General features: G+C 49.2%; 1 protein-coding gene across 4 annotated transcripts; it reads left to right on the top strand.

Moving 5' to 3' along the window:
• Positions 1–1990: 1990 nt before the first annotated feature.
• LOC149443171 (uncharacterized) lies at positions 1991–15549 on the top strand. 4 transcript variants are annotated; one of them, XM_089655821.1, is made up of 10 exons: positions 9232–9310; positions 11482–11590; positions 11864–11998; positions 12085–12208; positions 12325–12524; positions 12610–12930; positions 13019–13339; positions 13428–13622; positions 13744–13885; positions 14076–15549. In XM_089655821.1, the coding sequence occupies exons 2-10, from the start codon at positions 11507–11509 to the stop codon at positions 15236–15238; spliced, it is 2685 nt and encodes an 894-aa protein (XP_089511947.1). In that variant the 5' UTR covers positions 9232–9310; positions 11482–11506; the 3' UTR covers positions 15239–15549. The 4 variants fall into 4 exon arrangements, with proteins under 4 accessions (XP_089511948.1, XP_089511950.1, XP_089511949.1 ...); XM_089655822.1 differs by lacking the exons at positions 9232–9310; positions 11482–11590; positions 11864–11998 and adding an exon at positions 1991–2121; XM_089655824.1 differs by lacking the exons at positions 9232–9310; positions 11482–11590; positions 11864–11998; ... (4 more) ...; positions 13428–13622; positions 13744–13885 and adding exons at positions 1991–2121; positions 2208–2331; positions 2652–2749; positions 2873–3011.
• The last annotated feature ends 970 nt before the right edge of the window (positions 15550–16519 follow it).

Raw genomic sequence — 16519 nt, 5'->3', positions numbered from 1 at the left:
GCAGGGTCTGTGTGCTTCACTGTAATCACACTGCTCTGCATGGCTGTGCTGTGCAGTGCGCCCAAGCCGACAGGGAGGAAGATTGGAAACAAAACATTCCTCCTCCCCGTCGGAGATGCTCAGTAATCACTGTCCGGGACCCGATGATTGACATCCGTGACTGCAAATGGCGGCGCTGGTATGGCCCACACGCCCCCTACCTAGGAATGCAAAATCCCTTATACCCCCAGGCCAATTTTCAGCTTTCAGCGCTGTCGCACTTTGAATGACAATTGCGCGGTCATGCGACACTGTACCCATATGACATTTCTATCATTTTTTCCCACACACAGAGCTCTCTTTTGGTGGTCTGTACTCCCCGCTGGGGGTTTTATTTTTTGTGCTATAAAAAAAAATTAAAAAAAAGTTTTTCTTTGTTTCTATTATAAAATTTTGCAAATTGGTAAGTTTTCTCCTTTACTGATGTGCGTTGATGAGGCTGCAGTAATGGGCACTGATAGGCAGCTCTGAGGTGGCACAGATAGGCAGCACTGATGATGGTGCATTGATGGGTGGCACTGATGAGGCTGCACTGATGGTTGGCACTGATGAGGTGGCACTGATGGGCACCGATGCTGCATTGATGGGTGTCAGTGATGGGCACTGATGCTGCTGCATTGATGGGTGTCAGTGATGGGCACTGATGCTGCTGCATTGATGGGTGGCAGTGATGGGCACTGATGAGGCTGCACTGATGGGTGGCACTGATGGGTGGCACTGATGCATTGATGGGTGGCAGTGATGGGCACTGATGCTGTACTGATGGGTGGCATTGATGAGCACTGATGGGCACAGGTGGGTGGCACTGATGATGCTGCACTGATGGGCACAGGTAGGCGGCACTGCTGTGCCATGATAATTAGTGCTGATCCATCCTCTGACAATTGCTGGTTCTCTCCTCACGCTGTGACAGTACAAGGAGAGTGCAGCCGATAACCGGCAACTGTATGTACCATTCCCGGAGATCTCCTCTGTCATTGGACACGGCTGATCACGTGGTAAAAGGCCGCTGTGATTGGCTATGTACCGTATCCTGTGATCAGCCGTGTCCATAGTACACAGTGATCGCCGGGGGCGTGTCCTGGAATGATGTCCATAGACGTGGTCCCAGAACCAGACAATCGCTCTGTAGCCGTCCTTCGGTAGGGAAATGGTTACGCGGTTAATGACGCAGATGGGAGTTTAATGACCACCTTCATCTGCCACAGAATCTGTACATAACATGAGATCGGGGTGAGGTGACCACCCTGCCCCCATCCCCCCACCAACATCCCATCCCCCGACTTCACCGCCATCAGAGGAAGAGGTCTGTCTTTATATACCGCCAGCAGAGAAGACACATTAGAGGGGTGTGGGGGATGGTGGGAAGGATTTGGAGGGATTGTCCCTCTGTTGTCACCAAATTCCTTCTTCCCTTCTCTCCCTATTAACCCCTTATACCCCCCCTTCCCCCCATCCTAATATTGTACAACCAGTACAGTCCGGATCATTCTCTGTTATCAATTATTGGTCTACAGGAAACCTGTATAGATCACATGACCAATGAGGATGGAGGAGGACCGGAGTCACATGACTGAGAGGATACTAAACCTTACCCTGGAGATCATCTACCTGCTGACCGGAGAGGTGAGGTGGATTCTGGGAGGTCACATGACATCACTCATCTCTATTAATAAAAAACAGACCTGACCGGAGAGGTGAGGAGGATTCTGGGAGGTCACATGACATCACACAGACCTGACCGGAGAGGTGAGGAGGATTCTGGGAGGTCACATGACATCACTCATCTCTATTAATAAAACACAGACCTGACCGGAGAGGTGAGGAGGATTCTGGGAGGTCACATGACATCACTCTCATCTCTATTAAAAAAACACGGACCTGACCGGGGAGGTGAGGAGGATTCTGGGAGTCTAACATGATGTTCCTATTGGTTCCTCAATACAGAGATTTCCTCTTCTGAAGTCAGGTGATCATATGACCATCACAGTGCCTCCATGTGACTCCCTAAACCCTGAGAGACACAACATGGAGAAGATTCTAGAAGTCACCAAGAAGATGATGGAGCTGCTGACAGGAGAGGTGAGCGGTGCCGGGAATTCTGGGACATTCTCCAGTAACAGACAAGGGATGTGTCTGGATGGTGACTGTATCATTGTGTGTGTCAGGTCCCTATAAGGTGTCAGGGTGTCGCTGTCTATTTCTCTATGGAGGAGTGGGAGTATTTAGAAGAACACAAGGACCTCTACAAGGACGTCATGATGGACAATCAGCCGCCCCTCACATCACCGGGTAAGAGGAGACTTTATTGGAAAGGAGAGAGCAGTACGGAGGATCCACCTAGATCCCCCATCATCTGATAAACACATAGAAACAATGGATTCAGTCAGTGTGTGTGTTTCCTACAGATGGATCCAGTCATGGGAACCCACCAGAGAGATGTCCCCGTCCTCTGTATTCCTGGGATTGCACACAGGAAGGTCACACCATCCCTCACCATCATCAGGAAGATGAATCCAGTCATGGGAACCCACCAGAGAGATGTCCCCGTGCTCTGTATTCCCGGGATTGCACACAGGAAGGTCACACCATCCCTCACCATCATCAGGTAGATGGATCCAGTCATGGGAACCCACCAGAGAGATGTCCCCGTCCTCTGTATTCCCAGGATTCCACACAGGAAGGTCACACCATCCCTCACTATTACAAGGTTGGTGAGACGGAGAATCTAGAACATGGACTCATGGAGACGATGTGCGGACTTTCTATGTGATGTCACAATAATAAATCTTCTATCTTACAGATGATATTTTCTCTCCTTCTCTTGATGTAGAGTGGAGATCCAATCGATATAGAATTTGAGGTGAGATCAGAAGAAGAGGCGTATGTGAGGGATGATCAGCAGTCTATGGAGGAGGATGGAATAACGGGGACATTTATAGAGGAGGACACTCCTACAGAGATCAGCACAGGTGGGTCAGGAACACGAAGTCCATGAGCTGAACACACCTGGGAGGTAAATAGCCGAATATTATAAATTACTTCAGGCCATTTTCTAGGCCAATAGACAATTTATCAAACTCTTGGATTGGGGGGGGCTGGGCACTGCACGGGGGGATATGTACCAAAACAACAAAATTCTGTCTGACAGGAGCAGCGATTCACCGATGCTTCAAGTGAAACAAGAAAAAAAGATGCAAGTTTCCAAAGCAGCCAGGGGGGTTCCCTTCATATACCGGACCCTTGTCCTAGATGAGGGTCTGCTGTAAATGTTCATGGAGGACCACAAACCCGGTGTGGGGGGTTTTCACGTAATTTAGGCCTGGTATGAATTTTAAGGTGGAACCCATGCCAAAAAAACAGGGTGCAGTCCCACCCAAATTCCATACCAGACCCTTTTATGAATTTAACGGGGGGGAAGCTTCCATGGAAACATCAAGAAAAAATCCTAGGGTCCCCCCAAAAAAGTCATACAAAAACTAACCATGCAGCTCAGCTTGTCAGGAAAGGGGATGGAAAAGCTTCCCTCCTGAACCATACCAGACCCTTGAAGAACCTTGCTGCCATGTTGATCAGGACACACACCTCTTCTCCACAACCCAATCCTAGCCTGCTGGTTGTGCAGGTCTGCTGGCAGGGGGCTTATGTGGAAGTTCCCTTTACCAATAGGAAGGCCCCCAGATCCCACCCTGCCGTAAGGGGTACATAGTCCTCTAATCCACTGTCAATCGTAACACCTGGCAATGTAGGTCCAGGTCCTTAGCAATGGCGTTACCAATGAAGTCTCACCTTGATGACTGCTCACTTGCTTCTGAGAACTTCGGCAGACAACAGCTGATACAGTACATGTAAAGGGGCGGGGTCTTCTGGGTGACATCATTGACTATATTTGGACATGACCATATTTGGTCAATGACATCACTCGGGAGACCCATTCATTTACATGGGGGGACTGGTTTCTATAGCTACCCCCAGCTCTGCTGATCCCCCACTCAGTAGCTACCTCCAGCTCTGCTGATCCCCCACTCAGTAGCTACCTCCAGCTCTGCTGATCCCCCACTCGTTAGCTACTCCCAGTTCTGCTGAGCCTCCCCTTTCTCCAATCCCCACTCACCTCCCGCTATATTGTTTCTGTGCTGCGCATCATGTGTGACATACTCCGGTTTCTCAGGCTTCGGCCCCTCAGTTCTGCTCATTCTCTGCTGCTCAGTCTTCTCTCCCTCCAGTCCCCACTCACCTCATGCTACATTTCTCCCATGATGCTCACTACCTGTGATATCTGCTAGTTTCTCCTGCTCTGGACCCTCAGCTCTGCTGATTCTCTGCCGCTCAGTCCTCTCTCCCTCTAGTCCCCGCTCACCTCCCGCTATATTGCTCCCAAGCTGCTCAGCACATGAAACATTAAGTTTTTCTGGACTGGTCCTGCAATTCTGCTGATCCTCTGCCACTCAGCTCTCTTTCTCCTTAGCAAATCTCCAGATCATGAGTTCTCCTACTCAGCTAATCCCCAGTTTGTGATTGCCGCCACTCAGCAGATCCCCAGCTCATTAATTCCTTCGTTCAGCAGATTCCATGCCAAGTAGGACCCCCAGCTCTGCTGATCATCTGGTTTGCTGATCTTTCTCTCTCTGTGGTCCCCATTCACCACCCACTATATTATTTCCATGCAGTGTGCCATGTGTGACATCAGCTAGTTTCTCAGGCTTCAGCCTCTCAGCTCTGATCATTCTCTGCCGCTCAGTCTCATCCCACCTTCCGCTATATTGCTCCTATGCTGCTCACCACGTGTGACATCTGCTAGTTTCTCCTGCTGCGGTCCCTCTACTCTGCTGATTCTGTGCCGCTCAGCCCCATCTTCCTCCAGTCCCTGCTCACCTCCCGCTATATTGCTCCCCTGCTGCTCACCACGTGTGACATCTGTTCATTTTTCCTGCTGCCGTCCCACAACTGTGCTGATCCTCTGCCACTCAGTTCTCTTTCCCCCACTTACCAAATTCCCCGTTAATGAGTAACCCCACTCAGCAGATCCCCAGCTCATTATTATCCTTTTGTTTAGCAGTTTCCCTGCAAAGTAGTACCCCCATCTCTGCTGATCCCCTGCTCAGTAGTAACCCCCAGCTCTGCTGATCCCAACCTCAGTAGTAACCTCCAGCTGTGCTGATCCCCCGCTCAGTAGTAACCCCCAGCTCTGCTGATCCCCCACTCAGTAGTTACACCCAGCTCTGCTGATCCCCCCGCTCAGTAGTAACCTCCAGCTCTGCTGATCCCTCGCTCCTTAGTAACCCCAATCTTTGCTGATCCCCCACTCAGTAGTAACCTCCAGCACTGCTGATCCTGCGCTCAATAGTAACCTCCAGCTCTGCTGATCCCCCGCTCAGTAGTACCTCCAGCTCTGCTGATCCCCCGCTCAGTAGTACCCCCCAGCTCTGCTGATCTCCCGCCCAGTAGTAACCTCCAGCTCTGCTGATCCCACGCTCAGTAGCAACTCCCAGCTCTGCTGATCCCCCGCTCAGTAGTTACTCCCAGCTCTGCTGATCCCGCACTCAGTAGTAACTCCCAGCTCTGCTGAACCCCGCTCAGTAGTAACCTCCAGCTCTGCTGATCCCTCGCTCCTTAGTAACCCCCATCTTTGCTGATCCTCTGGTCTGCATGTGCCATCTGCTAGTTGCTCTGCTCCGGTTAGGACCCCATTCACCTTCCTGCTGCTCCACACTGCACACCAGATGTGACGTCTGCACCAGACTCTCCCAGAATATATACACACGAGCCGCTCAGTAGTAACCTCTAGCTCTTCTGATCCCCCGCTCAGTAGTAACCTCCAGCTCTTCTGATCTCCCGCTCAGCAGTAACCTCCAGCTCTGCTGATCCCTCGCTCAGTAGTAACCTCCAGGTCTGCTGATCCCTCGCTCAGTAGTAACCTCCAGCTCTTCTGATCTCCCGCTCAGCAGTAACCTCCAGCTCTGCTGATCCCTCGCTCAGTAGTAACCTCCAGGTCTGCTGATCCCTCGCTCAGTAGTAACCTCCAGGTCTGCTGATCCCTCGCTCAGTAGTAACCTACTGCTCTGCTGATTCCACGCTCAGTAGTAACCTTCTGCTCTGCTGATCCCTCGCTCAGTAGTAACCTCCAGCTCTGCTGATCCCTCGCTCAGTAGTAACCTCCAGCTCTGCAGGTCCCTCGCTCAGTAGTAACCTCCAGCTCTGCTGGTCCCTCGCTCAGTAGTTACCTCCAGCTCTGCTGGTCCCCCGCTCAGTAGTAACCTCCAGCTCTGCTGGTCCCCCGCTCAGTAGTAACCTCTAGCTCTGCTGGTCCCCCGCTCAGTAGTAACCTCTAGCTCTGCTGGTCCCCCGCTCAGTAGTAACCTCCAGCTCTACTGATCCTGCGCTCAGTAGTAACCTCCAGCTCTGCTGATCTTCTGGTCTGCGTGTGCCATCTGCTAGTTGCTCCGCTCCGGTCTTTCCAAACATCAGAGATCTCACACAGGCGAGAAGCCGTATTGTTGCTCTGAGTGCGGAAAATGTTATACACAGAAATCAGAACTTGTAACACATCAAAGATCTCACACGGGGGAGAAGCCGTATTCTTCCCTGGAGTGCAGGAAATGTTATTCAATGAAGATTGATCTTAACACACATCAGATGTATCACAGAGGCGAGAAGCCGTTTTCCTGGCCTGGATGCGGGAAATGTTATACAAGAAAATCAGAACTTGTTAATCATCAGAGATCTCACACAGGAGAGAGACCCTATTCCTGTACAGAGTGCGAGAAATGTTTTTCACTGAAGTTCAGTCTTAACATACATCAGAGGTATCACACAGGGGAGAAGCCTTATGTCTGCTCTGAGTGTGGAAAATGTTATACACAGAAACCAGAACTTGTTATACATCAAAGATCTCACACGGGGGGAGTGGCCGTATTTCTGCCCTGAGTGCGGGAAATGTTATACACAGAAATCAGACCTTGTTAAACATCAATGATCTCACACGGGGGAAAAGCTGTATTCCTGCACTGAGTGTTTCTCACAGAAAGCCTATCTTGTCATGCATCAGATGTCTCACAAAGTGGAGAAGCTGTATTCCTGCCCAGAGTGTGGAAAATGTTATACACGCAAATCGGTACTTGTTGTACATCAGAGATCTCACACAGGGGACAGGCCATTTCTCTGCCCTGAGTGCGGGAAACGTTTTTCAAACAAATCAAACCTGGTTAAACATCAAAGATCTCGCACGGGAGAGAAGCCGTATTCCTGCCCTGAGTGCGGGAAAAGTTTTTCAAATAAATCAGACCTAGTTACACATCAGAGATCTCACACGGGAGAGAAGCCGTATTCCTGTCCTGAGTGCAGGAAATGTTTTTCACGGAAGTCCACTCTTTCCAGACATCAGCGTTTACACACGTACGAGAAACCGTATTCCTGTCCAGAGTGCGGGAAATGTTATATGCATAAAAAAGATCTTGTTAAACATCAGAGGTCTCACACAACAGGGGCATCTGTCCACAATTAATATTGACCTTCTCCATAAGTCGTTCTCTGGCTGTGGAGGACATTTGGGATAAAGCCAACAAAACATCGATCTACACTCACTGGCCACTTTATTAGGTCCACCTGATTAATTGCTTGGTAACACAAATGGCTAATCAGCCAATCCCATGGCAGCAACTCAATGCATTTAGGCATCTAGACATGGTGAAGACAACTTGCTGAAGTTCAAGCCGAGCATCAGAATGGGGATTTTCCCGCACAACCATCTCTAGGGTGTTACAGAAAATGGTCCGAAAAGGAGAAAATATCCAGTGAGTGGCAGTTGTGTGGAGGAAAATGCCTTGTTGGGGTCAGAGGAGATGACTAATCCTCCAACACTGCATCCCTGGGATCAGGAAACATTTCCGTCATTCCTGCTGGGGTTCTTTGTATCCACGTGCTTGAGGTGGAACTAGGATGGCCACCTCATCCCTTTAAAACCAAACACACATTAGTTACACAGGTTCTGGGGCTGATTATGGTAGAAGGAAGGACAGAAATGGTTCCTGATCCCGGGGATGCGTTGTTGGAGGATTAGCCATGGAAAAGGGGAAGGACCTCAGCATGATGGTACGGAGTAGCCTGTGTCAGGACAAGCCTTTGGAGATGCTACTTCAAGGTCCTGCTTGGAGCACCATTGTGGTGGCAGCAGTTCCAGCTGTGGCCGTCTACATTGATCCGACATCTTTTACGGGGCAGGGAGATGTGTAGAAAATAATGAAACAACATAACCAGGCAGGGAATTCCAAAGGTGGAACATGCTGAATGAAGAGGGATGAGTCCCCGTTCCATCTGTACAGAGGTATGAGGTCCCACCCTGATCTGCCTGGCTGCTCTGAAGCAGTAGAGGTGGATTTAGGATCATCACCTCACCCCTTTAAAACCTGAACACATATTAATGACACGGGTTCTGAGGTGAATTCAATGCAGAGAAGGCACTAAGTGAGTTTAATGACCACCATAATCAGCCCCAGAACCTGTGTAACTAATGTGTGGTTGGTTTTAAAGGAATGAGGTGGTCACCCTAGTACCACCTCAGGCACGTGGATACAAAGAACCCCAGCAGGATCATCACCCCTTTAAAACCTGAACACATATTAATGACACAGGTTCTGAGGCTAATTTATTGCAGAAAAGGCATTAAATGAGTTTAATGACCACCTTCATCATCCACGGAACCGTGTAGTCAATATGTGTTCGGGTGTGAGGTGACCACTCTAGGTGGACTGCTTGCTGCTGGGTACATCTGATGAGGGCAGTGAGGGGGTGACCCGTGTCATCCATCCCACCTCTGCCTGAGTCTTCTTCGGATGAATGGGGGCATCAAAGGGCTCGAAAAACCACATAGGAAGGTTTTCATCAACGTAGACAGCAAATTTCTCCTAAGCTGTGCCACATATAAAACAAATCTATCGTTTCATCGCCACTAAATTCATCATCAGTTCTGCTGCAAAACCAAAGGTTCAAAATCCCTCCATTCATTGGAAGTCATATATTTCTTGGTGGGAGTGGAGGTGACCCCTCTATGAGGATATACAGTCCATACACACCCAGCACAAGGCCGGGGTCACACTACCAGACGGTTCTCGGGGCTGCAGTTCCTCTGAGCTCCACAAGGTGGGGATCTCACTTCTACCCAGACAGGAAGTCTCTATGGAAGACAGGAAGTGATGTCAGGTATAAATAGGACTTTCTTGCTGAGAGGTGAGGCGGGAGAAAGGGGACATTGCTGGAAGTGACAGCAGAGAAGGTAATGAGATCTTATCTTCTATTTACACCCAGTAATCCCCCCCCCCCCGTCACGTCCGTCCTCTTCCTCCATAGTCACTGTGATGTCACTAGTCAGAAGTTATGACGCTTTATTAGGTCAATGATGTCATAAACATCTCCACCACTTTGAGGCCTCTAGGCAACAACAATCTCCTCCTCTTCCTCCCTCCTTTCTCCCTCCTTCCTTCCTCCTTCCTTCCTCCTTCCTTCCCTCCCCCCCCCCCCCTTCCTCCCTCACCTCCCCTCCCTTCCCTTCCCCCCCCCCTTTTGGACTTTTTGCTATTAAACACGTCCAGTAAAAAAATGTAAAAAATCCAATTTCCTCACAAATTTCGGCCAAAATGCTTCCCGCTCCGTGTCTTCGCTGAAAAAAACAATCCCGATATGTGGAAATTAATTGGTTTACGTGAACATTATAGCGTCTACAAATAGCGGGGTAGATACTGGGATTATTTTTTTCTACTAGTAATGGCGGCGATCAGTGACTTATAGCAGGACTGCGGCGGGCATTCTGACACTGGTGGGGGGGAACTGACTTGGTGTCACTGACATCCCCAGTGACACCAATACAGTGATCAGTGCTAAAAAAAAGCCCTGACACTGTACTAATGGCACTGGGCAGGAAGGGGTTAATGTGAAGGGCAATCAAAGGGTTAACTGTGTTTTACTAAGGGGTGGAGTCAGTCACTAGGGGACGGGGTCTGTGTGCTTCACTGTAATCACACTGCTCTGGATGGCTGTGCTGTGCAGTGCGCCCGAGCTGACAGGGAGGAAGATTGTAAACAAAACATTCCTCCTCCCCGTCGGAGATGCTCAGTAATCACTGGCCGGGACCTGGTGATTGACATCCGTGGCTGCAAATGGCGGCGTGGGTATGGCCAACGCACACCCCCTACCTAGGAGTGCAAAATCATGTCTATTCCCCCTCCCCCCCCCCCCCCCCCCCCCAGGCCAATTTTCAGCTTTCAGCGCTGTCTCACTTTGAATGACAATTACGCGGTCATGCAACACTGCACCCATATGACATTTGTATAATTTTTTTCCCACACACACAAAGCTTTCTTTTGGTGGTATGTACTCCCCACTGGGGGTTTATTTTTTGCGCTATAGACAAAAAAGCAAAAAAAAAAAAAGTTTTTCTATTATAAAATTTTGCAAATTGGTAAGTTTTCTCCAAAAAAAAAAAAGTTTTTCTATTATAAAATTTTGCAAATTGGTAAGTTTTCTCCTTCACTGATGTGCATTGATGAGGCGGCACAGATGGGGGGCACAGATAGGCGGCACAGATGGGGGGCACAGATAGGCAGCACAGATGGGGGGCACAGATAGGCAGCACTGATGGGGGGCACAGATAGGCACCACTGATGGGTGGCATTGATGGGCACTGATGATGCTGCACTGATGGGTGGCAGTGATGGGCTCTGAAGATCAGTGCTGATCCATCCTCTGACAATTGCCGGTTCTCGGCAGTTCTCTCCTCACGCTGTGACAGCACAAGGAAAGTGCAGCCAATAACCAGCAACTGTATGTACTCGGAGATCTCTTCTGTCATTGGACACGGCTGATCACGTGGTAAAAGGCCACTTTGATTGGCCGTATACCGTATCCTGTGATCAGCCGTGTCTGTAGGACACAGTGATGGCGGGGGGTGTGTCCTGAAATGATGTCCATAGATGTGGTCCCAGAACCAGACAATCGCTCTGTAGCCGTCCTTCGGTAGGGAAATGGTTACGCGGTTAATGACGCAGATGGGAGTTTAATGACCACCTTCATCTGCCACAGAATCTGTATATAACATGAGATCGGGGTGAGGTGACCACCCTACCCCATCCCCCCACCAACATCCCATCCCCCGACTTCACCGCCATCAGAGGAAGAGGTCTGTCCTTATATACCGCCAGCAGAGAAGACACATTAGAAGGGTGTGGGGGATGGTGGGAAGGATTTGGAGAGATTGTCCCTCTGTTGTCACCAAATTCCTTCTTCCCTTCTCTCCTTTATTGTGCCTCTTTAGTCTGCTGTGTACACCTCTTCATGTGCAAGATGAGGCACCCCGACTATTACCCCCTTATATCCCCCCTCCCCCAAATCCTTATATTGTACAATCAGTACAGTCCGGATCATTCTCTGTTATCAATTATTGGTCTACAGGAAACCTGTATAGATCACATGACCAATGAGGATGGAGGAGGACCGGAGTCACATGACTGAGAGGATACTAAACCTCACCCTGGAGATCATCTACCTGCTGACCGGAGAGGTGAGGAGGATTCTGGGAGGTCACATGACATCACTCTCATCTCTATTAATAAAACACAGACCTGACCGGAGAGGGGAGGAGGATTCTGGGAGGTCACATGACATCACTCTCATCTCTATTAATAAAACACAGATCTGACCGGAGAGGTGAGGAGGATTCTGGGAGGTCACATGATATCACTCTCATCTCTATTAATAAAACACAGACCTGACCGGAGAGGTGAGGAGGATTCTGGTAGTCTAACATGATGTTCCTATTGGTTCCTCAATACAGAGATTTCCTCCTCTGAAGTCAGGTGATCATCTGACCATCACAGTGCCTCCATGTGACTCCCTACACCCTGAGAGACACAACGTGGAGAAGATTCTAGAAGTCACCGAGAAGATGATGGAGCTGCTGACAGGAGAGGTGAGCGGTGCCGGGAATTCTGGGACATTCTCCAGTAACAGACAAGGGATGTGTCTGGATGGTGACTGTATCATTGTGTGTGTCAGGTTCCTATAAGGTGTCAGGGTGTCACTGTCTATTTCTCCATGGAGGAGTGGGAGTATTTAGAAGGACACAAGGACCTCTACAAGGACGTCATGATGGACAATCAGCCGCCCCTCACATCACCGGGTAAGAGGAGACTTTATTGGAAAGGAGAGAGCAGTACGGAGGGTCCACCTAGATCCCCCATCATCTGATAAACACATAGAAACAATAGATTCAGTCAGTGTGTGTGTTTCCTACAGATGGATCCAGTCATTTGAACACACCAGAGAGATGTCCCCGTCCTCTGTATTCCCGGGATTCCACACAGGAAGGTCACACCATCCCTCACCATCATCAGGTAGATGGATCCAGTCATGGGAACCCACCAGAGAAATGTCCCCGTCCTCTGTATTCTTGGGATTCTACACAGGAAGGTCACACCATCCCTCACCATCATCAGGTAGATGAACAATCACTGATAGTATCATTAGGATCTGTACAATATCTGCATTGTTACCATTGATGTCATTTTATTATATATTCAGAGTGGAAACATGAGAGATTCTAAAGTTGTTGGTCAAGAAGAGATAAAAGAGGAGAATGGGGGGATGGAGGAGTCAGAGATTCCAGAAGGACACAAAGATCTGCACCAGGACACCATGGTGGAGTCATCCAGCTACAGGAACCCACCAGAGAGATGTCCCCGTCCTCTGTATTCCCAGGATTCCACACAGGAAGGTCACACCATCCCTCACCATCATCAGGTAGATGGATCCAGTCATGGGAACCCACCAGAGAAATGTCCCCGTCCTCTGTATTCTTGGGATTCTACACAGGAAGGTCACACCATCCCTCACCATCATCAGGTAGATGAGGAACAATCACTGATAGTATCATTAGGATCTGTACAATATCTGCATTGTTACCATTGATGTCATTTTATTATATATTCAGAGTGGAAACCTGAGAGATTCTAAAGTTGTTGGTCAAGAAGAGATAAAAGAGGAGGATGGGGGGATGGAGGAGTCAGAGATTCCAGAAGGACACAAAGATCTGCACCAGGACACCATGGTGGAGTCATCCAGCTACAGGAACCCACCAGAGAGATGTCCCCGTCCTCTGTATTCCCAGGATTCCACACAGGAAGGTCACACCATCCCTCACCATCATCAGGTAGATGGATCCAGTCATGGGAACCCACCAGAGAAATGTCCCCGTCCTCTGTATTCTTGGGATTCTACACAGGAAGGTCACACCATCCCTCACCATCATCAGGTAGATGAGGAACAATCACTGATAGTATCATTAGGATCTGTACAATATCTGCATTGTTACCATTGATGTCATTTTATTATATATTCAGAGTGGAAACCTGAGAGATTCTAAAGTTGTTGGTCAAGAAGAGATAAAAGAGGAGGATGAGGATGGGGGGATGGAGGAGTCAGAGATTCCAGAAGGACACAAAGATCTGCACCAGGACACCATGGTGGAGTCATCCAGCTACAGGAACCCACCAGAGAGATGTCCCCGTCCTCTGTATTCCCAAGATTCCACACAGGTAGGTCACACCATCTCCGCCATTACAAAGCTGGTGGGACAGAAAAACCTAGAACATGTGACTTAAAATGATGGGTGGTCTCGCATTATTGGAGCTTACATTTTCTCTCCTCTTGGTTTAGGGTGAAGATCTGACAGATATAAAAGTTGAGGTGAAATCAGAAGAAGAAGAGGCGTATGTGAGGGATGATCAGCAGTCTATGGAGGAGGATGGAATAAAGGGGACATTTATAGAGGAGGACACTCCTACAGAGATCAGCAGAGGTGGGTCATGAACACTAAATCCATTCCTCCACCCATACTGCTCACTGATTGGTCACTGACCCATTTCCTAGTTCCCTTGTGGGTGGAATTGGAAGCTCCTCAGAGACCAAGCTGCCTGATGTGGGCGGAGTCCTGGTTTGGGGAACCAATCAGCTCCTGTGTAGTAATCCTCTTTGTCTTTGTATTTTAGTCCATGGCCGGGAGATGAGGAAAACCTCAGAGGATTGTCTCACTTTGTCTCCAGACTGGAAAGTAGAAGATGAGGACATCATACAATATAGTCCAGGAGAAAACCCGGCTCCCTCCAATGTCCATCCGGCACCACCCAGTGTAGATGGACCATCGGATTCCTCGTATCCTGAGGACTCTCAGACTGTGCAGGAACGGGTCGGCCTTCCAATAGAGAAGAGCTTCTCCTGTCCTGAGTGCGGGAAGTGCTTTTCAGATAAGTCCAATCTTTACAGACATCAGAGATCTCACACGAGTGAGAAGCCATATTCATGTCCTGACTGTGGGAAACGGTTTCAGCGTAAAGCAAATTTTACTAGACATCAGAGGTCTCGCGCGAGGGAGAAGCCGTATTCCTTCCCAGAGTCCTGGAAATGCTTTCTGCAGAGATCGCAACATATCGCACTTCAAATCTGTAATTCAGGCAAGAAGTCCTATTCCTGCCCCGAGTGCGGGAGATGTTTTATGCAGAATTCAAAACTCATTTTACATCAGAGATCCCACACGGGTGAGAAGCCGTTTTCCTGTCCCGAGTGCGGGAAATGTTTTTCGCAGAGGTCCACTCTTTTCCGACACCAGAGATTACACACGAGCAGGAAGCCATATTCCTGTTCCGAGTGCGAGAAATTTTTTACGCGGAAATCAAAACTTGTTCTGCATCAGAGATCACACACAGGGGAGAAGCCGTATTCCTGTCCCGAGTGTGGGAAATGTTTTTCGCAGAGGCCCACTCTTTTCCGACACCAGAGATTACACACGGGCAGGAAGCCGTATTCCTGTTCTGAGTGCGAGAAATGTTTTACGCGGAAATCAAAACTTGTTCTGCATCAGAGATCTCACACGGGGGAGAAGCCGTATTTCTGCTCTGAGTGCGGGAAATGCTTTTCGGAGAAGTCCGGTCTTGACAGACACCAGAGACTGCACACGGGGGAGAAGCCGTTTTCCTGCACTGAGTGCGGGAAATGTTTTTCTGAGAAGTCAAATCTTCAGAGACATCAGAGCACACACACGGGGGAGAAGCCGTATTCCTGCCCTGAGTGTGGGAAATGCTTTTCACAAAAGGCCAATCTTTACAGACATCAGAAATTGCACAAGGGGGAGAAGCCACATTCCTGTTCTGAGTGAGGGAATTTTTTTATTCATCGAAGTCCTGTCTTCTTTTTTTTTTTTTTTGTACTTAAGAGATTCCACACTACCCTTGAGGTGTGTTGGTGACCCAAGTGTGGGAAATGTCTTCTATGTGAATCCTGTTTTGGGATGTCGTACTGGCAGAAGAAGAAGCGCCTTGAGATACACCTCAGAAAACACGAGGCTGATCCTCGTAATACAGGAAATGGTTCAAAAGGAGATCGGAGGTTACCAAAGATCAATGACGTGTTGTACCGGGTTACCCTTGGATAGCAGTAGAAAAATAAAAAAAACGTCAAAACCTTTCACTGGAAGAGTAAATTTTGTGGTGTGCGCAAATCACTTAGGGTTCATTCACACTTGCTTCAAAATGTGGCATTGAACGGTTTTTGCCAACCAAAGCTCCCGTCACCAAATAAAATGGTCTCCTTACAGTCCTGTTCACACGTTGCTTCAAAAAAAATGATCCGCCATGTCGCTTCCTTGGTGCTCGAAAGCCTCCGTAGAAGTCTATGACAACCCTCACTAACAGCACCTGCAGCTTTTGAGAAGTCCATGTGAGCTGCAGCTTTTGAGAGGTCCATTTTACCACCATCTGCAGCTGAGCACAACTTCCAGCCACTAGGTGACCTATTTTAATTCTTTATACTCCTGACCAGGCTCCGTTTGCTGGAGCTAAACCTGTAGAGTCTCTTTGTTTTCTTTGGGTCTTTCTTTGGGAGCACTTTTTGAATGCACATGGTATTCACTCCTCTCTCCCTGCCCCCTGTCTGTACTGATGTCATCACCGGTGGAAGTGAGCCCTTGTAGATAGTCAACTTGGGGTTCCCCAGGGCGCGGAGTCTAAGCCCCAGCCTAGTCAACTTGAGGTTCCCCAGGGCGCGGAGTCTAAGCCCCAGCCTAGTCAACTTGAGGTTCCCCAGGGCGCGGAGTCTAAGCCCCAGCCTAGTCAACTTGATGTTCCCCAGGGCGCAGAGTCTAAGCCCCAGCCTAGTCAACTTGAGGTTTCCCAGGGCGTGGAGTCTAAGCCCCAGCCTAGTCAACTTGGAGTTCCCCAGGATGCTGAGTCTAAGCCCCAGCCTAGTCAACTTGGGGTTCCCCAGGACGCTGAGTCTAAGCCCCAGCCTAGTCAACTTGGGGTTCCCCAGGGAGCGGAGTATAAGCCCCAGCCTAGTCAACTTGGGGTTCCCCAGGGAGCGGAGTATAAGCCCCAGCCTAGTCAACTTGAGGTTCCCCAGGGCGCGGAGTCTAAGCCCCAGCCTAGTCAACTTGGGGTTC

The sequence above is a fragment of the Staurois parvus genome, unplaced genomic scaffold, assembly GCF_062004578.1.
Source record: "Staurois parvus isolate SC_StPar_1 unplaced genomic scaffold, SC_StPar_1.0 ptg000874l, whole genome shotgun sequence".
Lineage (NCBI taxonomy): Eukaryota > Metazoa > Chordata > Amphibia > Anura > Ranidae > Staurois > Staurois parvus.
The sequence above is the reverse complement of the archived record's forward strand: the minus strand, read 5'-3'. Positions and strand labels throughout refer to the sequence as shown.

Bases quoted from the DNA above. Each gene is read 5' to 3' on its own strand.
- LOC149443171 (XM_089655821.1), top strand. From the start codon at position 11,507: ATGAGGATGGAGGAGGACCGGAGTCACATGACTGAGAGGATACTAAAC. The intron at 11,999-12,084 runs GTGAGCGGTGCC...TGTGTGTGTCAG, and splicing joins TGGAGCTGCTGACAGGAGAG to GTTCCTATAAGGTGTCAGGG. The intron at 12,525-12,609 runs GTAGATGAACAA...TTATATATTCAG, and splicing joins CCATCCCTCACCATCATCAG to AGTGGAAACATGAGAGATTC.